The sequence below is a fragment of the Bufo gargarizans genome, chromosome 5 (assembly GCF_014858855.1).
Source record: "Bufo gargarizans isolate SCDJY-AF-19 chromosome 5, ASM1485885v1, whole genome shotgun sequence".
In the NCBI taxonomy this organism is placed as follows: Eukaryota; Metazoa; Chordata; class Amphibia; order Anura; family Bufonidae; genus Bufo; species Bufo gargarizans.
In genome coordinates, this window is record NC_058084.1 from 105374057 (window position 1) to 105399384 (window position 25328).

The following is a 25328-nucleotide window of genomic DNA, read 5'->3' on the forward strand; positions in this document are numbered from 1 at the left end:
ATGAAAGTCAGACATTGTTTTTCAACCATGCTTCAACAGAATTATGTAAAAAAATAAACTCATGAAACAGGCATGGACAAAAATGATGGTACCCCTAACTTAATATTTTGTTGCGCAACCTTTTGAGGCAATCACTGCAATCAAACGCTTCCTGTAACTGTCAATGAGACATCTGCACCTCTCAGCAGGTATTTTGGCCCACTCCTCATGAGCAAACTGCTCCAGTTGTGTCCGGTTTGAAGGGTGCCTTTTCCAGACTGCATGTTTCAGCTCCTTCCAAAGATGCTCAATAGGATTGAGGTCAGGGCTCATAGAAGGCCACTTTAGAATAGTCCAATTTTTTCCTCTTAGCCATTCTTGGGTGTTTTTAGCGGTGTGTTTTGGGTCATTGTCCTGTTGCAAGACCCATGACCTGCGACTGAGACCAAGCTTTCTGACACTGGCTAGTACATTTCTCTCTAGAATTCCTTGATAGTCTTGAGATTTCATTGTACCCTGCACAGATTCAAGACACCCTGTGCCAGACGCAGCAAAGCAGCCCCAGAACATAACAGAGCCTCCTCCATGTTTCACAGTAGGGACAGTGTTCTTTTCTTGATATGCTTCATTTTTTCGTCTGTGAACATACAGCTGATGTGCCTTGGCAAAAACTTCGATTTTTGTCTCATCTGTCCACAGGACATTCTCCCAGAAGCTTTGTGGCTTGTCAACATGTAGTTTGGCATATTCCAGTCTTGCTTTTTTATGATTCGTTTTCAACAATGGTGTCCTCCTTGGTCGTCTCCCATGTAGTCCACTTTGGCTCAAACAACGACGGATGGTGCGATCTGACACTGATGTTCCTTGAGCATGAAGTTCACCTTGAATCTCTTTAGAAGTCTTTCTAGGCTCTTTTGTTACCATTCGGATTATCCGTCTCTTAGATTTGTCATCAATTTTCCTCCTGCGGCCACGTCCAGGGAGGTTGGCTACAGTCCCATGGATCTTAAACTTATGAATAATATGTGCAACTGTACTCACAGGAACATCTAGTTGCTTGGAGATGGTCTTATAGCCTTTACCTTTAACATGCTTGTCTATAATTTTCTTTCTGATCTCTTGAGACAGCTCTTTCCTTTGCTTCCTCTGGTCCATGTCGAGTGTGGTACACACCATATCACCAAACAACACAGTGATTACCTGGAGCCATATATATAGGCCCAATGGCTGATTACAAGGTTGTAGACACCTGTGATGCTAATTAGTGGACACACCTTGAATTAACATGTCCCTTTGGTCACATTATGTTCTGTGTTTTCTAGGGGTACCATCATTTTTGTCCATGCCTGTTTCATGAGTTTATTTTTTTACATAATTCTGTTGAAGCATGGTTGAAAAACAATGTCTGACTTTCATTGGTTAACATTTATAGAATTTTAATTTATTATTACTTTTGTCAGATTAAAGTTATTTCTGTGACCATTGTGACTTTTTCTTTCATTGACCAAAGGGTACCAACAATTTTGTCCACGTCTGTATTTATAATAAAGTAATATTTTCATTTTCTTAACTCCCAGAGAACCCCATTATGGAAGCGCTCATTAGTATGTAGGAGGAGCGGGGAGTATAATGCTGGCTGTACTCACCACTTCCTGGTCTTCTTCTGGGCACTGCACTGCATATAGCATTAGGACATAGCGCACTTTGACCTGATGCTGTACAACGTCCAGTTACAGTGCAACGAGACACCGGAAAAAGACCAGGGAGCAGTAAGTGCAGGAAGAGTGTGCCGTCAAGAGCAGTAGAGGTAAATTGTTTTATGTATTCTACTGTCTGATGAGGATTTTGGGTCTGATTTGGGGGGAATCTGATCTGAGGTCCATAAAATATTGGGGGGCTGGTCTAAGGTGTGATAAAGACTGGAGTTCTGATTGGGGAGTGTGATCTAAGGTCTCATAAAGACTGGGGGTTCTTTTCTTAGGTCTGATGAAGATTTGGGGTCTGATCTGAGGTCTGATGAAAACATTTTTTTTCCTTATTTTACTCCTCTAAATCCTAGGTGTGTCTTATAAAATGAAAAATATGGTAATTACTAAAACCTGTAATAAAATCCTTCATCCATGTCACATAGGCTATATTTCATGAAACCATTGTCTTTCCTTCTTTTTGTCTTTACTCATTATCCCAAGTCACGAGAGTAAAGTTCTTTCATAAAGGAAGAGTAGGCAGCAGCCTAGCACATTGTCAGTCACTTTCACACTCCAGTTTGACAGCTAGTCTCTCTTGCCCCTCAACAGATCTAAACACTTTTCACAACTACAGCCTTGTACTGTACAGCTTGAACAGCTAAGTGTGCAAAGAGCCCAATGTTTGGCAGACAGGGTACCATAACTAAAGATGTGGGGGGGGGGACCCGTATACTGCAACAAATGTCTCAATCATCTCCCAAATCAAATGCCTTATAACTAACTGGATTATAACTATGAAACTGGGGAGAACACTGGACACGTCTCAATCATCTTCTCAGAATCTAATAATTGTCAGTTTAAGAGTATATACACGGTGCGTATTGTGCACAGATTTTTGTGTGGAAAATCTGCAACATAGTACAGTGCCAGCGAAGTAGATAAGATTTTCAAAATTTTATGTACATGGTGCAGAATTTTTGCAGTGTAGATTCCAAAATCTGCAGCATGTTTTTTGGGGATTTTCAATACAAAGGGTGAGATCTGGGCAGTGGTGTAGCTGTAGGGGTCGCAGCGGTTGCAATTGTTACTAAGCCGGGGGGGGGGGGAGGGGGGGCACACAGGGTGCCAATTGCAAGTGGCACACTACCAATTACTGCATTTTTCACTTTATAAGATGCAGTGCAGCTTAGCACAATTATTTTTGGGGGACCAATTATTTATGTTTACACTACTAGTGTCAGGGGCACTATTTGCTGGGTGCAGTTATTTTTTAGGGCAATGTGTGCCAATAATTATTGAAGGGGGCACTATGTGCATGGAGTATTTTCAGGGGGCTGTTTCTGCTGCATAGTACTGGAGAGCACAATATGCACAGTATTGAGGGTGGCAGGACAGGGTGTTCAGAAGGCGGAAGGATGATGGAAAAGTAGGAAACTAAGATGTCTGTTTGTCAAACTCTGCAGAGACAAGACATGGCTGAAAGAAATCATCATGGTGGTCTGGTCTGAAAGGAGAAGATGAGAAAAGAGAACATCTACGTCAGAGGAGAAGTGACTGGATGTAAGAGATGTGGTGCTATATTACCCTGTATGTAGAGCTGTATCTAATGTTTTCCAAGTATGTCTTTAACAGTAGGGCAGGAGGGAAGGGTTAGGTTGAGAATTTGGCATGGGGGGGCGCTGTTTCAATTTTTACTTCAGTCTACCCCTAACCCTTGCCACGAAGCACTGAGGAAAGGGGGCCCAAGCTGAACTCTTGCACCAGGGACCATGTGCCTTTAGCTATGCCTCTAAATCTGGGGCATATCTGCAACAAAATCTGCAAGTAACAAATCATACCCTAATTGACTAAACCTATTATAATGAATTACTGTTGCAACACAACAGAAGAATTACAGAATCTCTGTAAGTGAAATAAACTTAAATTTGATGACTGATGTAACTTCTGATTTACTATTATATGTAAATTTTATGTGTTAGTTCGAAATCCCCTTTAAGGGTACAGATGCATTACTGACACCAGATAATACCATTGTGTATAGGACACAGGCAGGGGTACAAGCATTAAAGAGCAATTCCCGGATTAAGAAATTTCTTGTGCTAGTCCTAATCCAACATAAAATAGGGTACCAAATGTATTAAGAGGCACATCTTTTGGATGTCCGTGTGCCAAAAAACATATCAATGCCTCTTGTGAACTTATGGAAGGTTACAACCACGCAACCTAAGTCCTCACACACAAAACAAACTCATTAAAGGGGTTGTTCACCTCCAAGGGACTTTCAGGTGGCCTTTCCTTATGTGGGTGGACTTGCGGAGGGAAGCATACTTATTTGCTCTCTATCGCTGGGTTCCGGCTCCTTTGTTCCTGTGCTGCACCTCTCCAGTCTCGCTGTGTCAACATCTGGTTTGACAAGGGTCACTTGGCCACTGCAGCCAATGCCTGGCATGCAGGAGAGGTTTACATCTGATGACTCTTCCATGAAAGCCAAATTTGTGCAGGTGTCGCTGAACAGTAGAACAATGTACCACAACTCCAGAGTCTGCTAAACCTTCGTGAAGAACTTTTGCAGTACAAGTGGGGGTTCTGATTTGCCTTTCTAGCAATCCTATAAGCAGCTGTCTTTGAAGTTTTTATTGGTCTTCAAGATCTTCTCTTTATAGATGGCCTTGCGGTTCTCCCGGCGGTCGTTTCGCGGCGAACTTTGCATGTTTGCGATTCGCCGAACATGCGAACATATGGAGAAATTCGCGCCCGCCATATTCTTTTACATTGTGAAGAACTTTGACCCATGACACACCCATCAGGTGGTACAGGACAGCCAAATGAGACATTTCAGCACATGGACATACCCCCTACCTTATAAATAATCCTTGTCTGGCCGCCATTTTACATTTAGTTTTTTGCCAGTGTAGGGAGAGGTTGCTGTGTGGAGCAGGGACAGGCTGTTAGGGACACCTAACGCTAGCTAATAGGGCCACAAAAGTCATTTTAAGGACTGGTATAGGTGTGCTAGCGATATGTGTGATACACAGAGGGGTGCGATATACTTATAATATACTTTTTATAATAAGTCAAAAACACATAGATCTATATAGTGATCACCAGGAAGTCAGGGGCCTAGGGGCTTACTAGGGCCATTTTTATATAGGGTAAGGTTCCAGACGGGGTCGCTCTTATCAGGGCGGGTGGTCTGTGGTTAGGCTATCAGGGCCAGAATAGCACCCCCCTGTAGAGCAATATCAGTGAGAGTTCTTTGCCCACCCTGTCCTTCAATATCACATCATCATCTAGCCCAGGGATAGATGTTTTTTGCTTTCCCTCCGGGATTCATGGATGTGCACTGGAACCCCCCGGATTGTGGTAGGACATATGGTTTCTGATTTGGTGCCGCCGAGCACCTGATTTAGTGCCGCCGCACTTGTTATTGCCTACCACATATATGCTTTTTGCTTAACTTTAATAATTTAATTTATTTTCATTTTGAGGGATATCTTTTCCATTCACACGTCCGCAAAATGTGTCCGCATCCGTTCCGCAATTTTGCAGAACGGGTGCAGAACCATTCATTTTCAATGGGGCCAGAATGTGCTGTCCGGATCCGCACTTCCGCATCTGTGCTTCCGTTTCCGCCAAAAAATAGAACATTTCCTATTCTTGTCTGCAACTGTAGACAAGATTAGGCATTTTCTATTATAGTGCTGGCGATGTGCGGTCCGCAAATTACGGAATGCACATTGCCGGTGTCAGTGTTTTGCGGATCTGCAAAACACTTATGGACGTGTGAATGGACTCTCATAGTAACATTATTAAAGGTTATGTTTTATCTTTATGTATATTCTAATGGATTGCCTTCCTTGTACAATGTTATAATATACTTTCTATGTTAGAAAGTATATTATAGTGCATTTGTATTGTGCGGCAGTTGTGTGCGGTTCTGCTGCGATACTGCAGGTATATAGAGGGACAAGCGTTATTGGAACATATAATTTCTACTGTTGTGATTATAGTGCATTTTGGTACTGTATAGTGCATTTGCGCATGCGTGTATGCGAAAATTATATTGCCGATATTTCGCATTGAAAAAAATAATGAATGGAGATCGCAAATTCGAATAATACATCTGGTATGTCACTGTCCATGTTGTGGGACTATTTGTGCACTTCTAGTAATTATTTCTTGGCTGCAAATATGAGCTGAAGGTTTTTCAGGTTCGCCTGCCATTAAAATGAATGGGATCCGCCGCGAACTTGCGGTTCGCGAACATTTGATCGCGTTCGCGAACCGTCCCGGCAGATGTTCATCCATCACTACTTCTCTTGACCTCCACTGTTCCTGTTATTTGCCTGTGTTATTACTGTGCCACGTGACCAGCCTTTATCTAAGTGAACCCCTCATTGGGGATAGACTTTCCCGAGGGGAACACCAGGTGGCTAACTCTTGAGGAGGATTGGCACACGAGGCAGCTGGTCCAGGTGGACCAGGGGGTACCAGAGGTACAGTTGTAATCAGTTCTAACTAGCAGCAATAGTGCAGGACTAAAGGATGACGCAGAGGCGAAGTACAAGAAACAAGCAATGGGTCAGGGCAGGCGGCACAGGTACAGGTCTGGCAATCCGGGTCAGTAGAGTCGAAGCAAGCAGGCAAGGATAAAACAGGTAGCGGAGTCCAGAAACACAAGCACGGGTCAGGTATACAGATAACAGCAACCTTTACAGGACACAAGAACATTTGACGCTCAGGCACCAGGGAAGAGGGTTGGACCACTAAAATAGGTGCAGGATGGCTGGGATTGGTTGCACAGGTCACATGTATAAACCCCTTACATCACAGGAAGTGACACACTCCGGTCCTTACTGAGGTGCTACAGGAAACAGGCTAGAAGAAGGCATGCTGTGTTCAGGGCAGAAAGGAAACTGTGGAGAGGATTCCATAAGGTACAGCATCTGCAGGCACAGATTCCAGGACAGGAGCAGTGCATGGAAAGACACCGGCAGCAGATCACTGCTGCTACCAGCTCTGTAATGCAGCTGGACACTGGCAATGACGGAGGCAGCCAGGGAGGGCAGCGCTCGCCCGAGCATGGAGCCTGGGACCGCGGTGGTGAGTAGGCGAACACCGGCGCTCTTTAACCGCTGTTACACTGCCATTCCTTAATTACATTTTGAACAACCTGAAAACACTTTGCTATCTTCTTAAAGCCTTCTCCTCCTTTGCGAGCTTCAACCATTTTCAGAGTGTTAGGCAGCTGTTTAGAAGAACCCATGGCTGCTGTTTTTGGGAGAAGGTTAGAGGAGTCTGGGTGTTTATAATGCTTTCAAATTTGCATCTTCTGACCTTTCCTAACATTGATTGTGAACAGGCCTTAACCCTAAAAGACTATTTAATGTCTGAGACATCTGAGACCTCAAAGTTATCTGAGCGTTCAAATATCATTGGTTTCCCATACTTTTGCAAGGTACTCCTCTCCTTTTTTCACTTTAAAATTGTACAAGACCCAAATAATACACTAATATTGCTTAAAATGTTGAAAAGTGAAAAAAACAACAACTTTATGCCTGTTAGAGATCATTTAATCTTCAACTTGCCAACTGGTCACAGTAAGTAATCTTGACTAGGGGTGCCCAAACGTTTGCCATTGTATGCACAAATCTTCATGTACATCGTTTTACTGACGTAAAAGAAAATCACATATCAAAATATCAACCTATTTACATCCTTCATCCCCTCATAGTCATACACAGTAACATCCAACCATATATATATATTGAGGATATTAAAGAATTTGTATTGCAGTCATTATAAAATATTTACGTCGCATTTATATGACAATCCCTTGTGCATATCAGTTAGAAATAAATACGTGAAACTAGAAAACATTACATTTCTTCCTTATAAATATGTAAACCTCTAAATAAACCTTTCCATGCTTGGCTCTATGAATGGGATAAGGAGTTTTACTGACGTGGGCAAAATGTCGTACCTTATGTCTGGGGAGGAGCACAACCTGTGGCCCACCTGTGAGCCCCCTCTTAAAGGTTGATCATTTTACACCAGCCAAGCATTTGGCAAATTAAAATATAATAGTGCTGAAAAAGAACCAGCCTTCCCAGCTCTGGAGTTCTGCAGATTATCCTCCATTATAACTATAATCTGATCTTTCAAGGGAGACAGCTTAATAAAGAGATTCATTACCAGGCAGCATCTTATCCGGTAACACAATACATAGCACAAGATATAATACTAGATCACAATGCTGGGCTTTGCCTCATTAAAGCATTATCATGGGAGACCTTTTGTACAATATTATATACTACAAATAGAAAATGCAGCGACAAAGAGAAATTGGTAGAGCCAACGTCTTAAAGGTCTAGGAGCATGTAGCTATTTAGTTATCACTTTTTAGCGCCTTAAACTTAAAAAGTGTCATTGGTGGGGTATCTTACTACTTAGTCTGTAAAAAAAACATAGGTATAAAAGTCTTTTACTATGCTTTTATACTGTAGCACATGAAAAAAAACAGTTGTTGGTTAGTGGAAGTATAACACTCATTTACGAAAACACGGGGCTGAATTTATCATCCGAGTAATATTAGAGTCTGTGTTGGCGTTTTTTGTCCCAAATGTTGCACATTGTTAAATTTGGTTAATCTTTACACCTAGAGCTTGTCTAGAAATACTAGTGGAGTAAGTTTGCAGATTTTTTTGTGACTTAAAAAAAAAAGGCGAAATTATAAATCTGGATGGAACTAATTAACATAGCTCACAGCAGCAACTTTCCAGCCCACTATTCAAAACTGGAATGAGTGTTGTAAAGAGTCTCAAATTTTTGTACAAATAGGCCCAAAAAGTTTAAAAAGCCCTCCAGACAGAATTAAAGGGGTTATCCGACCCACGATGCTAGGGAGGCTCATCCCCGTCACTGCCTGCTATTGGCTATAAAGCCCTTCCCCGCCCCCGACGCCGGATGTTTTCATCCGCGCATGGGGTCCTGGCATATAACCCCTTAAAGGCTGGAAACTAGTTATCTGCTAGTTTCTCCATTAACAAGGCAGCACGTATTATAATAGTATGTTTTCTTCTACTTATTAATGTTGCTTTGTTCATTGCACATCCCTTCGAATGGTAAAATGTTTCAGTTTTTAGAGTTCGATTTTATTCACACATGTGATTTATGGTCTACAGTTGTCCACAATGTAGAGTAGTAAGAATACTTAGTAGTAGTACTCATGTATGAAAGAGGACCTATCACCACAAAATGCAGGACAAGTTGCAGGGAACATGTTATAGAGCAGCAGGAGCTGAGCAGATTCATATACACACCGCGTAGAGCGCCACTCTTGCTGGGAGTGCCGGTGCTCTGGAGTCTGGCCACCAGTGGCGTTGCAAGGTGGGTGCGGCTGGTGCGGGCCGCACCGGGTGACACCAGTCTGGTGGGGTGTCACCCGCGGGACCCAAGTTCCCAACACCACTAGCACCCGCCCCCTTGTACTTATGTCGCTGATCTAATCCTGTACTTACCGGCTGTGCGGGCATGAGTTCAGTCACTTCGGCGCGCAATCCTGTGAGACTTGTGACCGCCCGAGGGGAGTCTCACGGGATCACGCGCCGCAGGACGGGATTGCGTGTCAAAGACACTGAACTTAACTGAACTCATGCTTGCGTAGCCAGCAAGTACAGACTTACAGGATCAGTGACACAAGTACGGGGGGGGGGGGGGCAAACTACATAATGGAGGGCAGTCTGGGGGCAAAATTAACTTGTGTGGAGGCAAAATTACTTAGTAGGGGGCAAATTACATAATGAAGGAAAGTGTGGGGGGCAAACAATATGTGGGGCAGTGTGGGGGCAAATTAATGTCAAGCAATGTGGGGGGCAAATTACATAATGTGGGGCAGTGTGGGGGGCAAATTACTTAATATGGGGCAGTGTGGGGGCAAATTACTTAATGTGGGGCAGTGTGGGGGGAAAATTACTTGATGTGGGGCAGTGTGGGGGGCAAATTACTTAATGTAATGCAGTGTGGGGGGCATATTACTTATGAGGGCATTCTAGAAGGGAATTACTATTGGTGGGACTATGAGGAGCACTATTACTATGGGGGCACTATTATTTCTTCAGGATAGTATTTGCGATATTGGGGCCGAGGCACAGCGGGCAGCAGGATAACACTGTGGGGACTCCAGGTTGGGGGATGATGATAGAAAAGTGAGGACACTAAGATGTCTGTGTGTCACACTCTGCAGAGATGAGGCGGACCGGACCGAATGGAGAAGATGATGACAGAGAAGATCTACATTGGAGGAGACGTCACCTGGAGGCCCTGGATGTGAGAGGTACGTGCTACTGTATATGTGCAATGCTGCTATTTTATATTTTGCATATGAGAAAAGGATTACAATTAAAATATTTAATTTTACTATTTTTATTATTTGGTCGAAAGGCTGATTGGGGGGAGGGGGTATTGTAATGGGACTGCTGTAGAATATCTGCAATTAGCTGGTCAAGTAAAATGTTGCATGCAACAATCATTAAATAGGTGGCTGACAAAAGGGGAGGGTCAAAGGATGTGGTCACCGGGTGGAGTCAAGGGGGGCAGCAAAATTAGCTTTTGCCTAGGGTGGCATATATCCTTGCACCAGCCCTGTTCATATATAGTTTACAGGAAAATATTCAGTATAAATTTATGCAGGATGGTCGTAACCATGGAAACGAGCAGCGTATAATGTGATGGAAAAATTAATCTAGCCAACGAAGGAGGCAATATGGATACTAACAATAGATTATATTAACTTCCTCTACATAATAAAGGCTATTTGCTGAAGTGAGACAACCCCTTTAATCTTTTCCCATAGACTATATATCAATCTGCTCAGCTCCTCATGCTCTATAGCATCCTGCCTGCAGATTGCACTGCATTGGTATAGTGCAAAGTTCTCCTAAAAACCATCAATACAACAATAAAAGACATGGCAAGATATGAATGCTGTGGATGCCTTCACATTTTCACAATAGGTGTATAACAGCATACAGTACACCGGAGAGCGTTATCCAATAGAGTTCTTTATCTGCTTGAAAACCTAGCCATAAATGTTGTTTTCCAAGAAAACAACCATTTAGTGCCACACTGGAAATAGCCAGCATTTGGCTTTATTGGTTGAACATTTTTTTGTTCTGTCTAATGACACCATAGCCTGCGGGGCCTTGGTTTCTCACAGGGCTACCACTAATGAATAAGGGTGAACTGCCTGGAGCTGTAAGGGAACTAAGGTGCTCTACCACTACCATGATCAGGCACTCAGAATACAACTATTTTCTCTCAATGTCCCACATGCATAGACATAATAAAAAAGTAAGCAAAAGTTGAAAATTCAAGTAAGCAGGTGAGTTACATTTTAAAGTGGTTCTGTCATCAGATACGTCTCAATAAAACCATCTCACTTGAGACATGCGCACTTGACAGTTGAGCATCATGGTCTGGGTCCCATCTTCCTATGGGCCTGCATTCTAGAGGAAATTGATGTTTATGATATGCAACTGAGCCTCTAGGAGGAACAAGGGCGGTGCCGTTGCACCTTGTTGCTCTCAGAAGCTCCACTCACTGTCCTTCACACCACGCCCTCACCACTGACAGGACCAGGCAATGAAGATGTACTCAAGCCTGGCCCTGAAGTCTTGCGGGAGCTTGTTTGGCGCACATGCTGTACAGGTGGATGAGACAGTTTTATTGCGACGTATCTGATGATAGAACCCCTTTTAAGTCAAGTTACCCCCCTTTGATTACCACCCAGGACCTCATATGCTCCTACATCCAGTGCATTAAATTATTGACTGCAATGCTTAGGCGATGCTCTCGATGGTCTGTCGATGTCCCAACAGGGCCTTTCCAAACTCAATACTGCTCGGTGTTATAGTACGAAAACAACAGCACCTTCTTCCCTGGGATCAACTCCTCTCCTCTCGTCCAGGCACGGTTACCATGTTTCAATCAAGTGCATTTGTAGAAAATAAATAGTAACGCGAAAAGGTAAATTTTTGGCATTAATGATCAGATTGGTGCCTCCCATGTCATACATTGTTCAGTCTTCCTGAAAGGCACCATTTGAAGCACCAATATACTCCACAGACTTCCTGAACTTTAAGCCCATTTTCTGGAGTAAGCTTGGTGATTTCTTTGGCGTGCAGTCGGCAGTTAGGGGCAAATAGGCCTCATTTTCAGAGATAATGTCCTCTTCAGAGTCAACAAGCCTTGGATCATGGCACCTGTGATACAACAATAGGAAGCAATTTAATTTTAAAAAAATTATAATTTTTTTATATTTTTTTTACAGAAAATGTAGATTCATGATGCCAGATAGCAGTCGGACAAATAACATCCGTACTAAAGAGTACATACTGTGCAAAGTGTTCTTCTGCGAAAGCGACTTCCTGTGCCGTTCATCTCTCCAAGTGTACCTTATTTAGTTCCTTTGTAAAACTCCTTTAAAAGGCTACAATCATTTAATGGATTCAGAATATCCCCCTCCACTGTATAATTAAGTGCTTTGTATATTAAGCTGTGGTTTAATTTAAGCCCAAACGCATGCCAAGATGAACGGGTATAACTAATATAAAATGTGCACCTGCTTAGAATAATTGCTCAAAGTGTCCTTATTTGGCCACCTTAAAAGTGCAGTTATTATACTGAGAGTCAATAAAATTACTGTAAAACAATGCCCCCTTGCATATTGAAGACTTCTTATTAGGAACAGGACAAGTCATGAATACAGTGGAAACCTGGGCTCATTCAGTACAATGGTTTGTAGTGGGTCTTCTATTTTTAGCATGGGGGCGCTGTACTTTTTTTTTGTCTGTGACGCCCATTGTCATTGAAATGCTCTTCTGCTTGCAATCAGCAGGCAATATATGATTATGATTCCGCTGACTGAAGTTTCTAATTAGATCATTTGTAGTTGCCTGCGTTTTATGGTAAATAGTTGATCCCTAACCCAAGCCACCTGTTATTCTCTTAAGTCCAGGGGACATTAGGGACCTGACCTACTTCAATTACACAGTGCGGCTATTGTCACACAAGCAGCAGCTGCTTACTTAGAGTTAGCTGGGGAGGGGACTCACCCTACTGTGACAGGAGTGACGTGGGCTGTAGGCAAAGTTCTGGCAGTCTGTTTGGTCACACTGAGGGCTGGCGATGGCAAGGGAAGAGGTTTCTAAAAGACAAGATTAAAAGAAAAGTCATTTCTAATTTCTCATTAATAGGACACATATCAATGTACCTTGTACAATCCATGACTGAATAATGTAGCTAAATAAAAAAATAAAAAAGTTTTAAAATATATATATATATATACACTGCCCGTCCAAAACAAAAGGTCACACACTCTAATATTTTGTTGGACCGCCTTTAGCTTTGATTACCGCACGCATTATCTGTGGCATTGTTTCGATAAGCTTCTGCAATGTCATATAATTTATTTCCATCCAGTGTTGCATTAATTTTTCACCAAGATCTTGCATTGATGATGGTAGAGTCTGACTGCTGCGCAAAGCCTTCTCCAGCACATCCCAAAGATTCTCAATAGGGTTAAGGTCTGGACTCTGTGGTGGCCAATCCATGTGTGAAAATGATGTCTCATGCTCCCTGAACCACTCTTTCACAATTTGAGCCTGATGAATCCTGGCATTGTCATCTTGGAATATGGCCATGCCATTAGGGAAGAAAAAAATCTATTGATGGAATAACCTGGTCACTCAGTATGTTCAGGTAGTCAGCTGACCTCATTCTTGGAGCACATACTGTTGCTGAACCTAGACCTGACCAACTGCAGCAACCCCAGATCATAGCACTGCCCCCACAGGCTTGTACAGTAGGCACTAAGCATGATGGGTGCATCACTTCATCTGCCTCTCTTCTTACCCTGATGCGCCCTTCACTCTGGAAGAAGGTAAATCTGGACTCATCAGTCCACATCACCTTCTTCCATTGCTTTCCAATCTTTATGCTCCCTAGCAAATTGAAGCCTTTTTTTCTGTTTTGCCTCACTGATTAGTGGTTTTCTTACAGCTCCACAGCCGTTCAGTCCCAATCCCTTGAGTTCCCTTCGCATTGTGCGTGTGAAAATTCTCTTACTTTCACTATTAAACATAGCCCTGAGTTCTACTGTTGTTTTTCTTCAATTTGATTTCACCAAACGTTTAAGTGATCGCCGATCACGATCATTCAAGATTTTTTCCCCGCCACATTTCTTCCTCAAATACAATGGGTCCCCACTATCCTTCCAGTTTTTAATAATGCATTGGACAGTTCTTAACCCAATTTTAGTAGTTTCTGCAATCTTCTTAGATGTTTTCTCTGCTTGATGCATGCCAATGTTTTGACCCTTTTCAAACAGACTAACATTTTTCCACGACCACGAGATGTTTAAGAAATGAGAAGCAACTTATTGCACCAGTTGGGGTTAAATAACTTGTTGCCAGCTGAAAGATAATCGCCCATGCAGTAATCATCCAATAGGAGGCTCATAACTATTTGCTTAGTTAAATCCAGGTGGTGATTTTTTTGTGGGGACAGGAAGTGTGTATATATATATATACAGTACAGACCAAAAGTTTGGACACACCTTTTCATTCAAAGAGTTTTCTCTATTTTCATGACTATGAAAATTGTAGATTCAAACTGAAGGCATCAAAACTATGAATTAACACATGTAGAATTATATTCATAACAAAAAAGTGTAAAACAACTGAAAATATGTCATATTCTAGGTTGTTCAAAGTAGCCACCTGTTGCTTTGATTACTGCTTTGCACACTCTTGGCATTCTCTTGATGAGCTTCAAGAGGTAGTCACCTGAAATGGTTTTCACTTCACAGATGTGCCCTGTCAGGTTTAATAAGTGGGATTTCTTGCCTTATAAATGGGGTTTGGACCATCAGTTGCGTTGTGGAGAAGTCAGGTGGATGCACAGCTGATAGTCCTACTGAATAGACTGTTAGAATTTGTATTATGGCAAGAAAAAAGCAGCTAAGTAAAGAAAAACAAGTGGCCATCATTACTTTAAAAAATGAAGGTCAGTCAGTCCGAAAAATTGGGAAAACTTTGAAAGTGTCCCCAAGTGCAGTCACAAAAACCATCAAGCGCTACAAAGAAACTGGCTCACATGCGGACCGCTCCAGGAAAGGAAGACCAAGAGTCACCTCTGCTGCGGAGGATAAGTTCATCCGAGTCACCAGCCTCAGAAATCACAGGTTAACAGCAGCTCAGATTAGAGACCAGGTCAATGCCACACAGAGTTCTAGCAGCAGACACATCTCTAGAACAACTGTTAAGAGGAGACTGTGTGAATCAGGCCTTCATGGTAGAATATCTGCTAGGAAACCACTGCTAAGGACAGGCAACAAGCAGAAGAGACTTGTTTGGGCTAAAGAACACAAGGAATGGACATTAGACCAGTGGAAATCTGAGCTTTGGTCTGATGAGTCCAAATTTGAAATCTTTGGTTCCAACCACAGTGTCTTTATGCGACGCAGAAAAGGTGAACGGATGGACTCTACATGCCTGGTTCCCACTGTGAAGCATGGAGGAGGAGGTGTGATGGTGTGGGGGTGCTTTGCTGGTGACACTGTTGGGGAATCTATTCAAAATTGAAGGCATACTGAACCAGCATGGCTACCACAGCATCTTGCAGCGGCATGCTATTCCATCCGGTTTGCGTTTAGTTGGACCATCATTTATTTTTCAACAGGACAATGACCCCAAACACACCTCCAGGCTGTATAAGGGCTATTTGACCATGAAGGAGAGTGATGGGGTGCTGCGCCAGATGACCTGGCCTCCACAGTCACCGGACCTGAACCCAATCGAGATTGTTTGGGGTGAGCTGGACCGCAGAGTGAAGGCAAAAGGGCCAACAAGTGCTAAGCATCTCTGGGAACTCCTTCAAGACTGTTGGAAGACCATTTCAGGTGACTAACTGACTGAATGAGAAGGTGTGTCCAAACCTTTGGTCTGTACTGTATAGCAAGTAATTTTTTTGACAGGAAATGAAGTAGGTGTCTCCCAAAAGATAATAAGACGATGTACAGGTCCTTCTAAAAAAATTAGCATATTGTGATAAAGTTTATTATTTTCTGTAATGTACTGATAAACATTAGACTTTCATATATTTTAGATTCATTACACACCAACTGAAGTAGTTCAAGCCTTTTATTGTTGTAATATTGATGATTTTGGCATACAGCTCATGAAAACCCCAAATTCATATCTAAAAAAATTAGCATATCATGAAAAGGTTCTCTAAACGAGCTATTAACCTAATCATCTGAATCAACTAATTAACTCTAAACACCTGCAAAAGATTCCTGAGGCTTTTAAAAACTCCTAGCCTGGTTCATTACTCAAAACCGCAATCATGGGTAAGACTACCGACCTGACTGCTGTCCAGAAGGCCATCATTGACACCCTCAAGCAAGAGGGTAAGACACTGAAAGAAATTTCTGAACGAATAGGGTGTTGTATCAAGGCACCTCAGTGGGAAGTCTGTGGGAAGGAAAAAGTGTGGCAGAAAACGCTGCACAACGAGAAGAGGTGACCGGACCCTGAGGAAGATTGTGGAGAAGGACCGATTCCAGACCTTGGGGGACCTGCGGAAGCAGTGGACTGAGTCTGGAGTAGAAACATCCAGAGCCACCGTGTACAGGCGTGTGCAGCAAATGGGCTACAGGTGCCGCATTCCCCAGGTCAAGCCACTTTTGAACCAGAAACAGCGGCAGAAGCGCCTGACCTGGGCTACAGAGAAGCAGCACTGGACTGTTGCTCAGTGGTCCAAAGTACTTTTTTCGGATGAAAGCAAATTTTGCATGTCATTCGGAAATCAAGGTGCCAGAGTCTGAAGGAAGACTGGGCAGAGGGAAATGCCAAAATGCCTGAAGTCCAGTGTCAAGTACCCACAGTTAGTGATGGTCTGGGGTGCCATGTCAGCTGCTGGTGTTGGTCCACTGTGTTTTATCAAGGGCAGGGTCAATGCAGCTAGCTATCAGGAGATTTTGGAGCACTTCATGCTTCCATCTGCTGAAAAGCTTTATGGAGATGAAGATTTCATTTTTCAGCAGGACCTAGCACCTGCTCACAGTGCCAAAACCACTGGCAAATGGTTTACTGACCATGGTATTACTGTGCTCAATTGGCCTGCCAACTCTCCTGACCTGAACCTCATAGAGAATCTGTGTGACATTGGGAAGAGAAAGTTGAGAGACGCAAGACCCAACACTCTGGATGAGCTTAAGGCCGCTATCGAAGCATCCTGGGCCTCCATAACACCTCAGCAGTGCCACAGGCTGATTGCCTCCATGCCACGCCGCATTGAAGCAGTCATTTCTGCAAAAGGATTCCCGACCAAGTATTGAGTGCATAACTGAACATAATTATTTGAAGGTTGACTTTTTTTGTATTAAAAACACTTTTCTTTTATTGGTCGGATGAAATATGCAAATTTTTTTTGATAGGAAATTTGGGTTTTCATGAGCTGTATGCCAAAATCATCAATATTAAAACAATAAAAGGCTTGAACTACTTCAGTTGGTGTGTAATGAATCTAAAATATATGAAAGTCTAATGTTTATCAGTACATTACAGAAAATAATGAACTTTATCACAATATGCTAATTTTTTTAGAAGGACCTTTACAAGAGGCATTATTGTGAAAAAAATAATTCTCAGCTTTTATTTACATTTGAGTAAAAAGTGTCCAGTCCAAAATTATTCATACCCTTCTCAATAATCAATAGAAAAGCCTGTATTGGCTATTACAGCAATCAAACGCTTCCTATAATTGCAGACCAGCTTTTTGCATGTCTCCACAGGTATTTTTGCCCATTCATCTTTAATAATGAGCTCCAAATCTTTCAGGTTGGAGGGTCTCCTTGCCATCACCCTGATCTTTAGCTCCCTCCACAGATTCTCAATTGGATTCAAGTCTGGACTCTGGCTGGGCCACTTCAAAACGTTAATGTTGATGTCTGCTAACCATTTCTTCACCACTTTTGCTGTGTGTTTTGGGTCATTGTCATGCCTGGTGCCCAAGGCTGCCTGATGTTGTCATTGAGAATCTTCATGTATTGCTCTTTTTTCATGGTGCCGTTTACTGTGATTAGGTTCCCTGGTCCATTGGCTGAAAAACACCCCCAAAGCATTAGGTTCCCACCACCATGTTTGACAGTCGGGATGGTGTTCTTTGGGTTGAAGGCATCTCCTTTTTTACGCCAAATGAAGGAAACATCATTGTGACCAAACAATTCAATTTTTCTTTCACTTGACCATAACACAGAAGACCAGAAGTCTTCTTTGTCCAGATGAGCATTTGCAAAGGCCAAGCAAGCTTTTGTGTGCCTTATCTGGAGAAGTGGAACCCAGCAGTGTGCAGTGTCCGTTGGATTGTCTGCCTTGAGACCAGATTCACCAGGATGGCCTTGGTGGTGATCCTTGGATTCTTTTTCACCTCTCTAACTATCCTCCTGGCCAGCACAGGTGTCACTTTTGGCTTCCGACCACGTCACCTGAGATTTTCCACAGTGCGGACATCTTGTATTTTTTGCTCAAATGTAAATAAAAGCTGAGAAATGTTTTTTTTCCCACAATAATGCCTCTTTTACATCGTCTTATTATCTTTTGGGAGACACCTATGTCATTTCCCGTCAATAAATTACTTGCTGGTTTAATAAAAGTAACTTTAAGTCAAAATTTGGCATGGGGTATGAATAATTATGGGCAGCACTGTATATATACACACGGTAAATATTTTACACATTATTTTTCTATTTATACATATCTCTGTCTTATCTATCTAATCTATCTATCTATCTAAAAATGATACATAATGATAGATAGATAGATAGCTAATTATAGATAGATAAATTGATAGATAGATAATTATAGATGATAGATAAATAGATAGGTAGATTAGATAGATAATGATAGATAAATAGATTATAGAGATAAATAGATAGATAGAAATACACAAATCCAGCAGCACAAGGTAAGGAATAAGAAAACAACAGAGGTGCTTGTCCAGGACACTTGACCACAGATCCACTTAATAAAAAATAAAAGATAAACAGCATGCTCCAAAAATGTGAAAAAATAAAGCTCTCTTATGCACCCAGTATCCATTTTAGGTGAATAAAAGAACTCTGGGGGTCATTTACTATTCTGAAATACGCCTATAGTTTACTATTCTGAAATACGCCTATGTATTTTAGGCGCAGATGGTGCTGCAATGGTTAATTGCACCTCTATCTGCGACTTCGCGCAGCTAATGCCAGGTCTAAAATTGTGGGTGTGGCGTGGGCGTATAAAATGGTCTAAATGTAAGACCGCTCAGAAGCTGTCTTACATTTAGATCTAGCGCTGGATGCGCCGTAGTTTTGGAGAGGCCGGCGCTTCTTCATAACTTCAGCTGAAGCCCCGCCAGCTATGGACCTTTTTTAAAACGCCTGTCTTAATAAATGTACCCCTTTATTTTTTCACATTTTTGGAGCGTTCATTGTTGCTGTTCATCTTTTATTTTATCTATCATATATCTATCTTTATTTATATTTCTGTGCATTATTATATTTGTAAATTCGCATTATAACATGTAGGAATAGCATTGTAGGCAATTGTAAATATACCTGTCAAAAATTATTTTCTAATTACACGTCATTTGTTTATATAGATTTTTTTTTTTACTATTTCTTATGAAAGACAATGACAGGTATTACGAGCTGCATGCTGTTTATAGCATGGCAAACTAATGGCATGCAGCTGGGACCTAATTATCCATTCTAATTCATTGGCTGACATCATTAGGGGCGGCAGGTGGGTATACTCATTTCACATGGCATGAATTGACAAAGTTTATCGATGGGGCTTGTCTCTTTTTTCAACCATACTATGTTCTAGTATGTATTATGCCAGTTATACTGCCAATGTATGACAAGTTTGACCTATCATATCAGCAAGATGTGAATAAAACAGAGCACAAACATAGCAAAAAATATAAACTACAACAAATACCATTTCTGCCACAAAAACATACTGATATATACGTTAATTTGGAATTTAGATTGTGTGCTCCAAGGGTGACAAGTATAGAAGTGCAGGAGGACAATCTCTGTATAGCACTGCAGAATATGTTGCCGTTATATAAATAAATAACATAATTTAATAACATTATTATACTATATAGAAATTCAATGCAGCCTTACATTTGGAAGTGGCACGTTTGGCTTAGTCTTGGCAGATTTTGGTGTTTTGATTTCCATACACACATCTGTAAAATATCAATTCAATGTTTATTTTAATTTAACTTTTTGCATATGCAGTGTCATACATAGAGAAGTAAGAGCCCCATAGCAAGGATCAAACCAGCCCCCCCCCCCCCCCCACACACAGGACAGAATGGTTTCTGCCCAAACCCCTTTCAATGACCTTTGGACCATGTTTTCCACTGCCTCATTTGCTAAAAGTAGTTCCTTTAGAGGGTAGAGTCCTGACCAAGTTTTCACCCCCAGTAGAGGATGAGATGATCCCAACTGGGCCCCCTCTTGCCTGGGCCCCATAGCAGTCACATGGTCTGCCGCTATGGTAGTTACGACCCTGTACATATGATTTGTAAACAAATAAAGGGATAGATTTCTCCAAACCGGTGCAAAGGAAAACTGACTTAGGCCAAGTTCACACTTAAGTTATTTGGTCAGTTATTTCTATCAATTAGGGTGCATTCACATCACTGTTTAGCTTTCCGTTCTTCTCATCCGTCAGAAGAAGAGAGAGAGAGGGAAAAAAATGGATCCTGTCGCATTAGATGTCATCGTCTGAGATCCGTTTAGTTAGATGGAATAAAAAGTAATGCATGCAGGACTGATGACAACTGATGCAACAGGATCCGTTGTTTTTACAGGATCCATTTTTTTTTTCTGTCTCTCTTCTTCTGACGGATCAGAAGAACGGAAAGCTAAACGGTGATGTGAATGGACCCTTATTGTGAGCCAAAACCAGTAGTGAAGCCTACTCAGAGATCAGGTGTAATAGAACTGATCAAAATTACTGACCAAATAACAAAAGTGTGAACTCAACCTTAGATGCCCAAGAAAAATGAAAGGTGGAATCTGATTGGTTGTTATAGGCAACTAAGCCAGTTTCTCTTGACCCCTTCCCCCCCCCCCCCATAGTGTTAACCTATGCATAATGCCATCTATGAGTTTGACTTACTATGCTTTGTAGAGCGGCGACGTCTAAATGGTTCTGGTGGAGGAAGCCTCCAAACGTCTTCACTTTTGCATAGAACATGTAGAAGATCAGTTTGCTGGGGAAGATACTTCTTTGTCCAGTGAGGATCAATTACCTGCAGGATGGAATAAGGGGTAACACATGTTTGGGTCATTTCCCAAATAAAAATGTATGGGAGATCTGCTTTGAAAATTTGATATTGCACTTAGACTTGCATGCCTTTTTTAAAGTATTCTGTAAAAGTCAAGTTTTGTGCATCTTTTCACATTAGTTACCATTAAATAGCGGAACTGGCAGTTTGTGATTGATGAACCACCATCCATAGTTTTTGGCAGCCCCATCCACATGTATAATGGCATAGCATCAAAGTCTTCCATGCCCGTATGGTCATGGAAGGAAATGGTGTGGCCTCCTCTCTCAACTGGCAGGTGGTCGCTGCAGTCACACTGATTTTCAGTGAGTGTCACTTATTACAGCACAGATCTAGGGAGCTGTTTGAAGTATCGGTTCACTGGAGGCTGCAGAGGCCTAACTATGGTCCATGTGTCTGAACGAGCCCAACTTACCCTTTGTACAGAATGCATTCCTGTAAATACCAGGAGATAGTGTTTTTTTTTGTTTTTTTGGGGGGGGGGGGGGGGGGGGGGGGCTCTGTTCCAGATTGTCAATTCTTTTTGCTATAAAATATGTTATTGTAAACTGACATTTATTAGTGAAGATGTGCATATGCTCTTACATTATTTGATGGAATTCTCTGGTTACTTGACAGTCTTCTTCTGGAGATGCTGTGGGCTGAGAAGAAGAAAATAGAAGAATGGTACCTTAACGTAACCTACTGTATAACAGAATCATTCAGCTTTAATTGAGTCCTGCATTTGATTGAAGGGCTATGGGCCTGCAGAATTTTCTCATATTATCCATTCAAAGGTGTTCTCTGGGAGTTTAATATTGATGACCTACCTTCGGGATAGATCATCAATATCTGATTGGTGGGGATCCAAGTCCCATCACCCCGCTAATCAGTTTGAATGTGGTTGTTGCACTTCGGTGAGCACTGCTGCCTCTTCCAAGGCCTGTGATGTCATGTTCATCAGTCATGTGGTTTAAGTGCGGCCCAGTCCCATTCAAGTTTCGGGTGTAGAAATCCCACTGATCACATATTGATGACCTATCCTGAGGATAGGTTATGAATATCTGACTCCCGGAGAAACCCTTTAACTCTAATGGTCAAGCTTTGTTTCCACATTTTAAGCTGGCCAAACAAATTACATTGATGTTGGCTGAACGCACCGATTTCAGTGGGACTGTTTGAAAATATAATGTGTATGGGGTCCTCTGATTCTCCCTGATGGAAGATAACAGTAGAGAAAGGTCATCAGTTGGATTTCAACTGCCCGATTCTTTTGTTCTCAGGGAGATAAGCCACCACCAGTGGTGTATGGCAGTGGCTTCCGTACATCTTCTGGTTCAGAACACATGCATGCTTGGCCGAACCAAATGTTCATGTGTGTATATATGTTTTGGAGTGTGTGTGTGTGTGTGTGTGTGTAGGAGGTGTCAGGAGAGAGAGTTGTTTCTCAACAGTTATCAAATGTGTAGGGTCAGCCCTAAAGGGGTTTTCCAAGAGTTTATAATTGATGACCTATCCCCTGGATAGGTCATCACTATCTGATCGGTGAAGGTCTGACACCTGGGAGAAGGCACCAGTGCCTTCTCAAACAGCTGATCGTCAGGAGTCCTGGGTGCTGGACCCCCACTAATCAGACACTGATGACCTATCCAGAGGATAATCCAAGTGGAAAAAGGAAAATGCTTGACAAAGGCTCACTAGCCAAAACGTTGCATCTGGATTAAAACCACCTCAAATAGGACGTGCTGTCTCCATTTTCCTTTTTCCATTTGGATTATCTGATTTCCGTGGGGAAAACTTACCACTTTGTCCACTATTACTGACTTACTAGGTGTGCTTTCCACCCCTCAATTTTTTCTATCCAGAGGATAGGTAATCAGTATTAAAATCTTGGAAAACCCCATGCACCATGATTTTGTGGGTACACTTCATAGCTATTTACAACAAAGGAGTTAAAGGGGTTGTCCAAGCTATATTTATTGATGACCTATCCTCAGGATATGCCATCAATATCAGATCGGCGGGGGTCCGACTCCTGGCACCCCTGCCGATCAGCTGTTTGAAAAGAAGGCGCGCCGTGCCAGCGCTGCCTCCTCTTCATTGTTTACCTGCTCGCCATCACATCCGCAGCGGTGAGCAGGTGTAAATACACCAAAGCCATCCCATTCATTTCAATGGGACGGATCGCTCCTATAGAAGCACAAAGGGGGTCATTTACTAACAGATATACACCACTTTTTGTTGTATATCTGTCGCAGATTGCAGCGCAAAGGTTATTTAAGCTGCAATCTAGGACTTTTCCCTGCTCATGGCAAGTCTAAAAAAGTAGGTGTGGTGTGAGAAGTGAAGGGGATGGGCTGGCAGGCCTGTTTAATTTACCATTATCTACACCTGTTTTAGGCATAGAAAATGGTCTAAATGTACGCCAACAAGGGAGCTGGTGTAGATTTAGACAGGCTGTGGATACATTGAAGTTATGTAGAGGCCAGTGCCTCTACATAATTTCGCCACATCCACCGGCAGCTAATGGGGTATAAAGACCGGTGTCTAAAATGCCGGTCTTAATAAATGATGAACCAAAGTCTTTAAGAAATATTTCTGATTGATAATGTACAATATTCCATTTTGTATTCCAGAACAAATACTAGAAATATGAGCAGCAGCATTTCTCAAGGACAACTGCCTTATATCTATCTATATGTGACCACAGGTTGTGAAGGAACAGCAAAAGACAGACACTTTTGATACATGATGTAGTATTTTCCAGCATATACAATTAACTAAATTGACAAATCTTCATCTAGGTTCTGGATTATAAAGTACCCCTAAACTGATGTTATACAAATATCAAAAATATATGTTCTGTAACAGTGTGCTCATTTAATACGATTGGTGGCTTTATAATGTCACATACAGGCCATGAAAGGTGCCAACACTTAACCACATATTATTCATAAAAAGTATATATATACAGTACAGACCAAAAGTTTGGACACGCCTTCTCATTTAAAGAGTTTTCTTTATTTTCATGACTATGAAAATTGTAGATTCACACTGAAGGCATCAAAACTATGAATTAACACATGTGGAATTATATACATAACAAAAAAGTGTGAAACAACTGAAAATATGTCATATTCGAGGTTCTTCAAAGTAGCCACCTTTTGCTTTGATTACTGCTTTGCACACTCTTGGCATTCTCTTGATGAGCTTCAAGAGGTAGTCACCTGAAATGGTCTTCCAACAGTCTTGAAGGCGTTCCCAGAGATGCTTAGCACTTGTTGGCCCTTTTGCCTTCACTCTGCGGTCCAGCTCACCCCAAACAATCTCGATTGGGTTCAGGTCCGGTGACTGTGGAGGCCAGGTCATCTGGCGCAGCATCCCATCACTCTCCTTCATGGTCAAATAGCCCTTACACAGCCTGGAGGTGTGTTTGGGGTCATTGTCCTGTTGAAAAATAAATGATGGTCCAACTAAACGCAAACCGGATGGGATAGCATGCCGCTGCAAGATGCTGTGGTAGCCATGCTGGTTCAGTATGCCTTCAATTTTGAATAAATCCCCAACAGTTTCACCAGCAAAGCACCCCCACTCCATGCTTCACGGTGGGAACCAGGCATGTAGAGTCCATCCGTTCACCTTTTCTGCGTCGCACAAAGACACGGTGGTTGGAACCAAAGATCTCAAATTTGGACTCATCAGACCAAAGCACAGATTTCCACTGGTCTAATGTCCATTCCTTGTGTTCTTTAGCCCAAACAAGTCTCTTCTGCTTGTTGCCTGTCCTTAGCAGTGGTTTTCTAGCAGATATTCTACCATGAAGGTCTGATTCACACAGTCTCCTCTTAACAGTTGTTCTAGAGATGTGTCTGCTGCTAGAACTCTGTGTGGCATTGACCTGGTCTCTAATCTGAGCTGCTGTTAACCTGCGATTTCTGAGGCTGGTGACTCGGATGAACTTATCCTCCGCAGCAGAGGTGACTCTTGGTCTTACTTTCCTGGGGCGGTCCGTATGTGAGCCAGTTTCTTTGTAGCGCTTGATGGTTTTCGTGACTGCACTTGGGGACACTTTCAAAGTTTTCCCAATTTTTCGGACTGACGGACCTTCATTTCTTAAAGTAATGATGGCCACTCGTTTTTCTTTACTCAGCTGCTTTTTTCTTATATACAACCCCATTATATAAGGCAATAAATCCCACTTATTAAACCTGACAGGGCACATCTGTGAAGTGAAAACCATTTCAGGTGACTACCTCTTGAAGCTCATCA

At 42.1% G+C, this 25328-nt stretch overlaps 1 protein-coding gene across 1 annotated transcript; it reads right to left on the reverse strand.

The window, feature by feature from the left end:
• Positions 1–11745: 11745 nt before the first annotated feature.
• Positions 11746–21306, reverse strand: LOC122939327 (vexin-like). The gene is made up of 5 exons (XM_044295397.1): positions 21205–21306; positions 20912–21044; positions 19906–19970; positions 12782–12873; positions 11746–11929 (listed from the first exon to the last, which is right to left on the reverse strand). The coding sequence occupies exons 1-5, from the start codon at positions 21304–21306 to the stop codon at positions 11746–11748; spliced, it is 576 nt and encodes a 191-aa protein (XP_044151332.1).
• Positions 21307–25328: the final 4022 nt, after the last annotated feature.

Bases quoted from the DNA above. Each gene is read 5' to 3' on its own strand.
- LOC122939327 (XM_044295397.1), bottom strand. From the start codon at position 21,306: ATGGAAGACTTTGATGCTATGCCATTATACATGTGGATGGGGCTGCCA. The intron at 12,874-19,905 runs GTAAGGCTGCAT...CTTGTCTTTTAG, and splicing joins CAAACGTGCCACTTCCAAAT to AAACCTCTTCCCTTGCCATC. The intron at 11,930-12,781 runs GTGAGTCCCCTC...GTTGTATCACAG, and splicing joins GTCACTCCTGTCACAGTAGG to GTGCCATGATCCAAGGCTTG.